The sequence below is a fragment of the Choloepus didactylus genome, chromosome 5 (genome assembly GCF_015220235.1).
Source record: "Choloepus didactylus isolate mChoDid1 chromosome 5, mChoDid1.pri, whole genome shotgun sequence".
Lineage (NCBI taxonomy): Eukaryota > Metazoa > Chordata > Mammalia > Pilosa > Megalonychidae > Choloepus > Choloepus didactylus.
The window spans coordinates 125852818-125865157 of NC_051311.1; the positions used below are offsets into that span (position 1 = coordinate 125852818).

The following is a 12340-nucleotide window of genomic DNA, read 5'->3' on the forward strand; positions in this document are numbered from 1 at the left end:
CAGCTATATAGGAATTTTTGTCACTCCCACACACAAAAAGTACCATCTCCCATTTTTCTTGAAGCGACAGCCATATTGGTCTTTTAGATTTTTTACCCTTTGAATAGTAGATACAAGAAATATTTTACTTTTTTTTTTTCTTTTTTGACTCAGGCCCACAGAAAACTTATAATACTTGGGGATTCTAATATCAGGAAAAAAAACGGGATGGTAGGGGGTGTGGTGAACATACCCAGTCTAAAAGGGTATGTTCACCACAGCTCTCTCACACTCAGCTCTAGCCAATTGTTGTTACCCGAGAATAGGGCCCAGTGCTTCCAGGTCTTCCTCTTTTACCAGAGAAGCTAGAAATAAGAATTTGTATATGAAATATCTTGATTTTAATATATTTATATCTATTTTTGATATTTTAGTAAGTGCAGTTCAAAGAAACTTTGTACAAGCTTAAAAAAGCATTTTCAGAGGCCATCAATTTGTAATCTCTGGCTTGGCACATTGTTAAATATCAAACCACTAATATTAGAATATTCTAAAAGGGAGAATAAATAGGAATTGAATGTGTTGCTGCCAAGGAGATACTTCTAAACATTCTTAATTCCAGAGCCCCACTCAAGACCAATTAAATCAGATCCTCCAAGAGTAGACCCCAGCATTGGTATTTTAAAAAATTCTCCCTGGGATTTCTAACGTGCAGCCAGGGTTGATAATCACTGTTGTAGACTCTTACCTTTCTTGGGTAGAGGGTTTGTATTTTTTTTTTTTTGTAATTTTTTTTTTTTTTTTTGGCATCATATCCACAGAGCTAGGCACTCATTAAAAAGATATTTCAATGTATTGAATGAAATTAAATAACTCCTTTCATCCCTCCAGTTACAGTTTACTGTATATAACCATGCCAATTTCCATGCTCTTATTAAGATCATCACCTTGCAATTACATAGTTAGATTTTAAGTTCAGTAGTCCCTTTACTCACTGGTAAAAATAGCTTTCTTTCTGTAGCATATAATGTAAAAGTATTTACATATTCTTGTACCTATCATCAGTAATGACGTTTAGAGAAATAGGATTACCACGAGACAAAATAAAGACCATGTTAATAGTTGGGACTTTAGATCCATGTTCTTTTACACTATACCATACTGCCTTTAAAAGTTAGAATTTAGTGGACAGAATAGCTGAGAATGCCTTCTAAGAAACTGCCTTTGCCGTGACTCTTAATCCCAATCTTTCTTCATGTTGAAATTCTCTGCTAAATTGAAGTCCATATGACAAACAAGACACAGCACAGAGTTTTCAGGAATGGGCCAGTGTTTATGGTCTGTTTTCTTTTTTTTATAAGGAAGAATTAAATGACCATTAAGGGTAAATGTCCAATGAAAATATTGATGGTGAAAAAAATTACTGATACTGCATCTCTATCTTAAAGCATACACATAGGTATTCACATATCCTTTGTAATCTGATAAACGTGGGTTCTAAATCTGCCTTCACATTTATTAGCTATGTGACTTGAGCATGTTGTTTAACCTCTAAATACTGGTTTCCTTATCTGTAAATTAAGGATAATATTAGTACCTATTATATAGAGTTGTTATGAATATTAAATGATGCATTTCAATTGCTTGGTAGTGAACATGTAATAATTTTTTTATGATCATTGTTATTCCTACATCAATTTTAATTAAAGTAATTATATTGATTAGTGTAATATTAAATTACAAAATAATAATTTGATATCACTAACCCTATTGTTTCACATTTTAAACACTATCTTGTTATGCCTTCTAGTCTGGATCATGAGGATAACTTTACATCTAGTTATATAGGGAAAACATTGAAAGCAAATTTTAAAAATATTTTATGTATTTTTCATTTCATTAATTTTTCTAATATTGCATTATCAGTAGCAATGAAAATCACATGAAGAGTTATGATGACCATTATTAAGGAAATAACTTTTGTGCTTAATTCTTCATATTAAAAGAGGAGACTAGAGTTTCAAAAATCAGACTTTTTAGTGATATAATTTTTATGTGATGGGAATCATTAGCCCAGAAGATTATCATCTTAATGAGATTTTGTTCCAGGTGATTGTATCCATCACGAAGGGCTAATTAAATCCTGTGCATATATTAATCAAGTGAAAATAAACTCCTAAAGGAACTGACTTCTCTAAAAACTAATTTACTTATGAAACTGTATGGTGGAGTCTCAAACCCACAGAGGAGGTACTAAGCTAAGAAAAGTGTAATTCAACTGAATTCTCATTTGCCTACGTCTGTTAGAAAAGTTGGCTGTTGTAGCCTTTTTCATCCAAAGATCTGAAGTCACTTGTTAAATCAAGGCAGTTATAATCTTTTAAAAAGAAGAGTGACTGGTAAATAAATACTATCTGCCTTTTTTAACCTTGATCATTATTATAGCCTTGGTGGGTAGCACAGAATCTGGTACAAATATATACTCAACAAATACTTGTCGAATATATGAAAGATATTATCTAACTAGACCTACCCAAACCTTCTACCCTAATTACAATGAAATAGAATCAGAAAACGAGAATAGTGTTCTGATCTGCCTCTTCTTGTCAAACAAAGCTTGCAATGGCCATTGCTGAAACTTACAGGAGAGGTCTGAGTATGGAGAGTTTTGCTCTATGATACTGTATAGGATATGGGGGAAAATGATGAGTGAGATTGAAAAACTCTGTTTTCTGCACAGCTGCTGGGGTGATCAAATACACATGGTAAGGAGGCAGAGTGCTTACCATTCAACCCTCTATGGATAACCAGGTTAGCAGAGATGGAACAGTTTTAATACCTACCCAAGTAGAAACCAAAAAGAAAAAAAAAGAAACTGGTCAATCCCAGTGCTGATGAACTGAAGCCCCCCAAATATTATCAAGCCTGTAAAGAGAACAGTATATTGATGTAGGAAACATATGAATTGCATTGAGAATAATGGAATTAAGTCCACTGAATAAAGGTTATTCTTCTATGGTTAAGGATATACTTTTGTAAGACTCACACTTAGAGGTAAAAACGGAACTTAGCCATTAGCCCTCCTAAGCATGAGCTGTCTTCCTTTCTTCTTCCAAGTGTTTTTTTTTTTTAATGCAGTTTTATTGATACATAGTCCATCTGATATATACAGTCATTGGCTCACAGTATCATCACATAGCCAAGTGGTTTTATATATATACTCTATGGAACTCTATTTTAATCTCAAGGGTTTTATTTTTACAATATTTCTAATATTTTTTATTTGACTATAAATACAGAAAATTCTTAGGTAGATATCTCTAAGATGTAAAGAGATAACAGTGAATAATTTCTCAATTTCTTTTTTCTATAGTGACAGGATCTAGTGCAGGCAAGGATGAGGAACAACAATCTTATACACTATAGTGGGAGTATGAAATGGAACAATAAATTTGATATTATAATGGGAACATAAACGAATGTATCTGTCTACACACGCACACCATTCTATGAAATTATATGTGTCACAGATTTTCTATTTTCATTGTTTTCCTTGATGTGGAGGAGTTGATCTGTTCTGTAAAGTTCTTCTCATTTCAGTGTAGTTACCGTAATTACCTTTCTCTTTTCAGCCCCTGGAGGAACACGCATAGATGATGGTGACAAGACCAAGATGACCAACCACTGTGTGTTTTCAGCAAATGAAGATCATGAAACCATCCGAAACTATGCTCAGGTAGAGTCTGTCATTGAGAGATTGCCTTTGTGTTAGAAGGGAAGCATCTGAACAGGAGTTAGGGAGACATTAGGTTCAGAAACTACAAGACGCTTTTTTTTTTTGTTTTACTCTCTTTTTTTCTTTCTTGTTTTTTTAATGTAATTTTACTGAGATATATTCACACATCATACAATCCACCCAAATATACAGTCAGTGGTTCACAGTATCATCACATAGTTGGGCATTCATCACCATGGTCAATTTTAGAACATTTGCATTACTCCAGAAAAAGAAATAAAAAGAAAAAAGAAAACCCCAAACATCCCATTTCCCTTATCCCCCATCTCCCTTATTGACTTACAATAAAGGTAGGTTAACTAAGACAGTGTGGTATTGTCAGAGTTAGATATATACATCAGTAGAATAGAATAAAACATCCAGACAAACATGAGCAACTAAACTAACTTTTCTTTTCTTTCCTTTCTTTCTTTTTTTTGCTATGCTACATAGCTATACAGTCATCAAAGATCAGGGCTACTGGATGACAGCTCAATGATTTCCAGTATTTCCTTCTAGCTATTCTAATATACTAGAAACTAAACAGAAATATCTATATAATGAGTCAGTAGTCATAATCATTTGTTAAATTCTAATTTCTCAGTTACACCTCCTCCCTCTCATTTAATCATTCTCTCAATCTTCAGGGATATCTGGGCAATGACCATTTAACTTCTTCATGCTGGAAAAGGGGTGTTGACCTTATGGGATAGAGGAATGAAACTGGTTGATGTTCTTGGAGAGACTGTACCTCTGGATTTCAGGGCTTATCTGGCAGAGGATCACTCTGGAGGCCTTAAGTTTCTGTTGGGCTTTAGGAAGTATAGTCTTTTCCTGAAGGAGTATACTTATAGATATGTAGCTTTGGGTCATTTGGAGATTTAAGGAGTGGTTATGTTCCTAGGCTTACCAAAATCCTCAACTCATAGGGCTAAGATCACACTCTAGGCTACTGAGAACAGGAGACAACTTTACAAAATACCTGATGCCTTTTCTGGGAAGAATTCAGAGCTGTTCTGATCAGTTCTGATCCAAAAACAGGACAGAAACTTAGAGCAGACCACATGACTACACTTGACTGAGTTGTGGTCATTCAAAACCCAGTATGCATCCAGATGCAGTGCAGATAGGTCCCAAAAATCTTTTAAAAACATCATAGTTCCAGATTACCTTTCCCCTCCTCTTTTCTTATCTTGTACTATTTCCTTTCCTTTTCTTTGTCTTTCCCTTCTCTTCCCTTCCTTTCCCTTCCCCTTCTTTCTCCTCCATTTCCCTTCCCTTTTTTCTTTTGTTATCTGAGTAGATAAACCTCAGCTGCTTAAGCTTTACATAGATTTGCAGTTACTCTTATTCCCTTCAAAGTTCCATTCATCTTAGGATATGACAAATAATTTTCTGATCTTGACTCCATACTCCATCCGTGAGGGTCGCTTGACCTGTAACTGATATTCCATCATGACTTTTAAAAAATCTTTCCTATATCCATTCTATAGAATGAAACAATCTTTAAAAATAGTATAAGATACAATTAAAATCCCCTTCAGTACTTTTGGGTATTATCCATTATGATTTTAATAGCAAATTGTAATTTCGAAAGTTTATGGCTCAGATTCATTTGTTTTTTTCCTAGGTTTTTGCCCTGTCCCATATGACTCTAAAACATTTATTTAAAGGCATTTTTTACAGTCACAGAACTTTCAATAATAATCACAAGAAACATTTATAAAATCTTGTTTCATCAAAATCTGTTGACCTATAAGAAATAGCCTCGAGCAATAGTTTATATGAGATTCTTTTTATTAAAAGATAATTTATATTGAAAACAAATGACTTAAAGTGAATCCATTTAAAATGGAAAACCAAAGTTTTATTTAAAAGCCAGATAAAAGTTTTGAGAGGAATTCCCTCCTGAACTAATTCTTAAAACAAAGAATAAGTCAAGTATTGAATTTCCTGCATGATTTTTCCAACAAAATTTTAGAACAATTCAGTAGACATCTTCACTGCACTGAGTTTCAAAACACAACCATAAAGAGGGTATTTTCTGTCTTGACCAGATTACCGTTATCAGCGCCTTTGAGTGGTTCTCCAATAATACTTTCACCTGTTTCATGAAATCCCATAACTTTGGCATGATTTGAAGTATCACTTTATATTGTGCTGTCTTATGTTGAAAACTTCAAATAGTCAGTGAAAGACTGACAGAAAAACTTAGGATCAGTGGGTTAGGTAGGGAGAAAGAGAAAGTAAATGGAGAGAGAATTTGAATGGAGATTTATTTCATAGCCTTCATTGGAAAATGCTTTTGAAGTATGATGACATTTGCTTTCATGTGTAGATATTTACTTATAGACATTTGGATAATCATTCTTGGATAAAGAGAATTATTTTTCCTATTAATAATCATGCTTTGAGTTGGAAATTGGATTTTGTATTTTATATCAATTCCCTGTTTGGTTATTATTCTTTACCTGGCAACACTAATTTATGTCTAGACTCCATCTTTATTACATTAAGAAAAAAAAGACATTAAAAGTTGTAGGTGAGAGTATATAACGTGCATATAGAGAGAAGAACTAGATTCATATATCATATCCATATGTTATTAAAATGATCAATATTCACAAAATTCCTATTAATAAAAACATCATTTCACTTGCAAAATAGCCTAGAATTCCACTGATCATTGCACAACCTGCCTCAGGATTCTAACTGGATGGTGGGGGCCAGAAATCCTTTATTGTCATTAAGTTATAATATTTTTTGCACATCTGCTAAAAATATGCTTGTGTCTACCTAGAGTGGAATATCTCCTGAACTCTGCTTTCCTCTCTATTGTGTCAGTATCCATGTGATTATACCCATTAAACCTTCATTTCAGTGATATTCAATCTCTGCATTTCACAAGTTAAAAATTATACTAATTTATTTTCATCAAGGCTATTTTGGGTTTCCCTTCCTGTTATGTTCATGAATGAATTGATTTATTCTACATGTGCTAGTTCTCATATCACAGCATGAGCACATTAACCATACATTTTTATTATTGCAGCCCTAGGGTTATGGTGCATTTCTATACCTCCTTCTAGGCTTCTAAAATTCTTTATTACTTAATGGTTTTGTTTTATGTTTAGGTCTTCAATAAACTCATCAGGAGATACAAGTATTTGGAAAAGGCATTTGAGGATGAAATGAAAAAGGTAAAATAAATTCAGATATAATGTATTATCTATTTAAAGTAATGAAATAAATGGGGACAAAAATGCATACATAGTGATAGGGTAGAAGTGCCATGGACATAGTAAATTTTAATTTTTGTTGAATAAATGAATGAGTATGACAGATCTTTAGCTAATAGCTGTAGGAAGAAATACGTGATTGTCCTGGACTTTTTTCATGTTTGATGTAATATAAAGTGATTTGTTTAGTAAGCATAATTTTATATAACATGAAGTCTGATGTCACAGAGCTTAAAATAAAAAGTAGAAATTCCAGATAGCCAAGAAAAATAAATATATCATGATAAGACTCAAGATAAGGTGATTTAATTAGTGGTGAAAGCATAGGACAGCAGCTAATGGTCAGAAAATTTCATTAATTTTAGAAGATGAAGTTTAGCAAAGGGGATAAAGCATATGTTTGGTGATAGAGTGTTGGGGTTTAAATCCCATTGGTTTTCCTCATCTGTAAAACAGTTTAATGAGTACTTACCTTATATGGTTGTTGTAGAGATAAAAGAGATAACATATGAATTGCTTACCATAGTAACTGGCCTTTATTAAGTAGTCACATAATTTAAACAGCAGCACATTATAAAAGAAGCCCTCTTTTCAGGAATTAAAACATATTGCCTCCTCTAATTTATAAATCTTCTGTATTTCTATATAGTACTTGCTATTATATATAGCACTGGCTACATTAACTTGCTGCAGATTTGTATTTTGCTTTGTCATGTTTCCAATTTTAGTCTCTGCCCAAGCTATAACTCTCATGAGGAAAGGTACCATAAGATCTACTTCTTTGAATCTTACTTGTTCTGTTACTCCTTGTCCAAAGTGGTTCCCCATTTAATGTTGAAAAACAAATTTGGTAGTAATTTTATTTTCATTCAAATTCTTCATGACCCATCTGTCCCATTTATAAAGAATCTGTCAACATGGATATATAAAATTGTATGTTGAAAGATGTCCATTACAGTATTGAGAAATAACCTAAATGTTGGTGGGAGGCTGGTTAATTAAATTCTGGTCTATCTGTACAGCAGAATATTTTCAGTCTTTTAAAGAATGAGTCAGAGCTACTTGTATGGATAAGGGAAAATGTCCGTGATAAATTAAGTGAAAAATAAGGTACAGAGTACCATTTGGTGGTAGTTCGATGTTGGGCAAGTTACATAATTTCTTTGTGCTTCAGTTGTATTTTCTGTAAAAAGTTTATCAAGGCTGTTGTAGGTATTAGTACACATTAAATGTTCAGAAGTGTGCCTGGTCCCCTCAACATGTTTAGCTATTATCAGCATATAATTCAGTAAAAAACAATATGTGAGTATACATGTGGTTGTTCATAATATGTAAACATATATAAGTACATTAAAATCTGGAAGGATACACATCAAACTATTAAAAATGTTAATTCTAGGGAGTAGGATTGGAATAGGGATTTTTTGCATCTTTTACATTATTGTGTTGTTCGATTTTGTGTTACAGACATAGTACTTTTTAATAAGAAAAATAATTTTTAATGGAAAAAAATTGTCTACTATACTCCTAGGTGCCAGAAAACAAGTGCTGGTTAAATAAAGAAATGGATACAATGAGAAACATGATGTGGAAAGTTTGAATAAATTAAGCTTTATGGTTTTGTCTAATAATATCACTAATTTTTTACTTCTCTCAGTTCAAAGTTCACATAAATATTAAAAAATATTTCATTAAATATTTCATTCACTTGGTGAATGTGCTTTTGGGAATGATTTGTTTTTCACAGTGTTTCCATTTTTTTAAGGCCAGTTCTGCTGCAATACCTGTAGCATCTGATAATCTTGGGAAAACACCAGATTGATATGAAGTAGCAATGCTTGTGTTAGTTCTTTTACTTTACCCCTTTCCTTGTATTCCTTGGCACTTTACTTTTAATGCGGTCATTCCCTCACTCCCTGGGTCCTGGACAGTAACTTCTTTTTTAATTCTTTGAAACTTTAATAATAAGCATAAATTAGAAATCAGACAGGTTTGGCTCCAGTTCTTCCACTTACTCACAATGAAAGTATTTGCAAAGTCACGTAATCTCTCTGCAACATCGTAATCCTTCAACTGTTGGGGGTAGTAAGGCAATAGTGCCCTATCCACATTACAGAGTTAATGAAGAACCATGTTGTTAGAAAGAATGCAGTTAAGCCTGTATTGATGCCAGTGACTTTTCACTAGTACAAATTAATGAAAAGTTTGCATGTCCCTGATAGTCATCATGGGCCCTAGGAAATCTTGGTGACATGCCTAGAAACCAGTGAAATGGAGAAAATAGCCATGGACTATAGTCACAGCATACAGTGGAGGAGGGTTGGGAAGAAGGAGGAGCACATTCTGAAAATGACTGAACTCTTAGAATTCCAATAAGGAGGTGGGTTATAATCCCCTTTGCTTCAGCTTCCATTCATCCTTTCTGGAGTTGCTTCTTTTTCAATGCTTCTCTTGGAACAAGGGTATGGGAGTACCAAGATGCTGAAGGATGTAAGCAACATCTTCACTTTCTCATGACGCTTTTAAATTTGCTCTTTCCAACTCATATCAGAGGACTTTCTCCCAGCTTTTCCTCAGATAGGAACTTCCTGTACCTGATACCTCCTTTATCTCATCACCGGGTCCGGTGTTTAAACTGTATGACCCAAGAAATACCAAGTTTGAATCACAATTAAGAAAAAAAAAAAGCATTAGGTATTTAGAAAACCTTTTTCTCACTCAGCAGTCTTGCTTTGAGGACTATTGTATGCTGTGAACTTAGAAATTTATATGAAAGTTAAGTTGGAGATCAAAAGCCTAACATTGACTCTTTTTTTGACTTGGTTTGGTTTTATTTGGTTTTCTATAAAAATTCTAATCCACCCCAAAGCAAATGGGCAGATGTAGCAGAGGGATCACCCAAGGAAGTAAAACAAAATATGAAAGGCTTAATATGCTTCAGAAAACATTATACTTACTGTGAATAATTACCCTTTTATTTTCATGTCACAGTTAAATGTAAATTATGTAATCGATGCATAGTGATCTCCAAAACTCTCCTTTCCTTCCTGTGAATGTTATTGTTCTAGTTTGCTAATGCTGCTGAGATGCAAAACACCAGAGATTGATTGGCTTTTATAAAAGGGGGTTTATTTGGTTACACAGTCACAGCCTTAAGGCCATAAAGTGTCCAAGGCAACACATCAACAATCGGGTACCTTCACTGGAGGATGGCCAATGGTGTCCGGAAAACCTCTTAGCTGTCAAGGCACGCGGCTGGTGTCTGCTCCAAAGTTCTGGTTTCAAAATGGCTTTCTCCCAGGACGTTCCTCTCTAGGCTTCAGCTTCTCTCCAAAATGTCACTCTCAGTTGCTCTTGGGGCATTCATCCTCTCTTAGCTTCTCCAGAGCAAAAGTCTGCTTTCAAAGACCGTCTCCAAAATGTCTCTGTAAGCTGAAGCTCCTCTCTCAGTTCCAGTGCATTCTTCAAAGTGTCCCTCTTGGCCGTAGCTCCTCTTCAGAACATCACTCACAGCTGCACTCTGAGTTCCCTCTCTTTGAGTCAGCTCATTTATATGGCTCCACTGATCAAGGCCCACCCTGAATGGGTGGGGCCATGCCTCCATGGGAATATCTCATCAGAGTCATCACCCACAGCTGGGTGGGGCACATTCCAAGTAAATCTAATCAGCACCAAAACATCTGCCCCACAAGACTACATCAAAGATAATGGCGTTTGGGGGACACAATACATTCAAACTGGCACAGTTATCTACAGCTATGTGTGAATGAACCTAGAAGGAAGGAACTATGTCTGATAAAGTCACTTTCCATAGCATCCGATTTATAGTTGAGCATAGTTACATGTTTCCAATGAATAGTAATTCTGCTTTGCATATAACCTGCTAGTTGTGTACTTTCTAGCCGTGGGTGTACATTCTATTTGTTATTTTCCTACTGTAGTTCTTTGCTTTATAGACATGGTTTCTTTTGTTTGACCCACAGCTTCTCCTCTTCCTTAAAGCCTTTTCTGAAACAGAGCAGACAAAATTGGCGATGCTGTCGGGGGTCCTGCTGGGCAATGGCACACTTCCTGCCACGATCCTCACCAGCCTCTTCACTGACAGCTTAGTCAAAGAAGGTAATATGCTCATGTCTCCTTGCCTACTGCATGGAAAAAGAAAAGTAAAGCTGCAGATATTTATAAAAATAGTGACTCTTTTTAATGTCCTCTACCTCCCACCCATCCTCCACAAAAGAGAACACATGTATGTATTCCTTCAAATAATAAAATCAGAATACATGTTCATTGTAGGAAATCAGAAGGACAAAAAACATACAGACCCATACACAGACATAGAAAGAACAATAACAAACTTAAAATCTTTGGCATAATACTCAATGCCTAGGTCAAAAACTCTGTTCTCGTCCACGCCATTTATCTCAACGTATATGTTACTGGCATATTTTTATTGAGACAATTTGTCTTTGTGCAGGGCTGTTCTTTGCCTTGTGGGACATTTAACCTTTCTGCCCCCAGATATTAAATACCTGTCTGCAGCACCCCCATCCATTATAACAACCAAAAATGCCGCTTTGCATTTTCAGATGTCCCCAACATGGGTACTTACTTGCCCCATTGGGACCCATTCTTCCAAACTGGCATTTCTTAAGACCTGGGAAAATTTGTGCTTAGATGTTCATTTTGATCTCCCATTTTTGAGAAGTCATAACTGAGGTATCAGAAAGAGCCTTGCTTTAATTTTTAAGGCATTAAGAGTTTGGCGTACATACAATGATTTGGTTATAGAATGAAGCAAAAGTAGGCTGTTTTCCAGTAGGAGGATAATAATATTCAAAGTATAATGCAACATACACACAGGTTATTTTTCCTTAAAAATAAATTAAAAGAGCTTTTGTGAGAACATCTGTTTCTTCTGAGAACATAGAAGTTTTCCTCCTACATACAAGAAGTCTCAACCTCATTCATGCCTTTACCAAAAGGGGCTGTAGTTTTCTTGTAGCTGAGAATAGAATAGTAAATCTAGAGGCAAAGGATATTATTTAGAGATGTTCTATATAGTTTTCAAATTAAAATAGTTTAGACTTACACATTCTACACTCTGTCATTAGTGTGTTATTAATATTATGACATTTTAAAGTGTTTTCCTGAAGAGAATTCATGGTACTTCACACATCTTACTTATGTTGCTACACATTTTAACACTCAGAAAAACAAGATAGAATACAAACTTTAAATATTAGATTATACTAACCTTCATTAAAGAAAATAATTGCCTATCTAATTGTATTCAAACCCTAAATGATGTCTACATTAAATTAATAAAATTTAATGGATAGACTGATAA

At 34.5% G+C, this 12340-nt stretch overlaps 1 protein-coding gene across 2 annotated transcripts in view; it reads left to right on the plus strand.

The window, feature by feature from the left end:
- The window catches only part of BZW2 (basic leucine zipper and W2 domains 2), a 78024-nt gene that overhangs the window by 40210 nt on the left and 25474 nt on the right, over nt 1–12340 (plus strand). For both annotated transcript variants that reach the window (XM_037836835.1, XM_037836836.1), the window contains exons 4-6: nt 3612–3715; nt 6889–6954; nt 10977–11112. In XM_037836835.1, coding sequence (XP_037692763.1) covers nt 3612–3715; nt 6889–6954; nt 10977–11112 — 306 coding nt within the window. The remainder of the gene's footprint in view (nt 1–3611; nt 3716–6888; nt 6955–10976; nt 11113–12340) is intronic.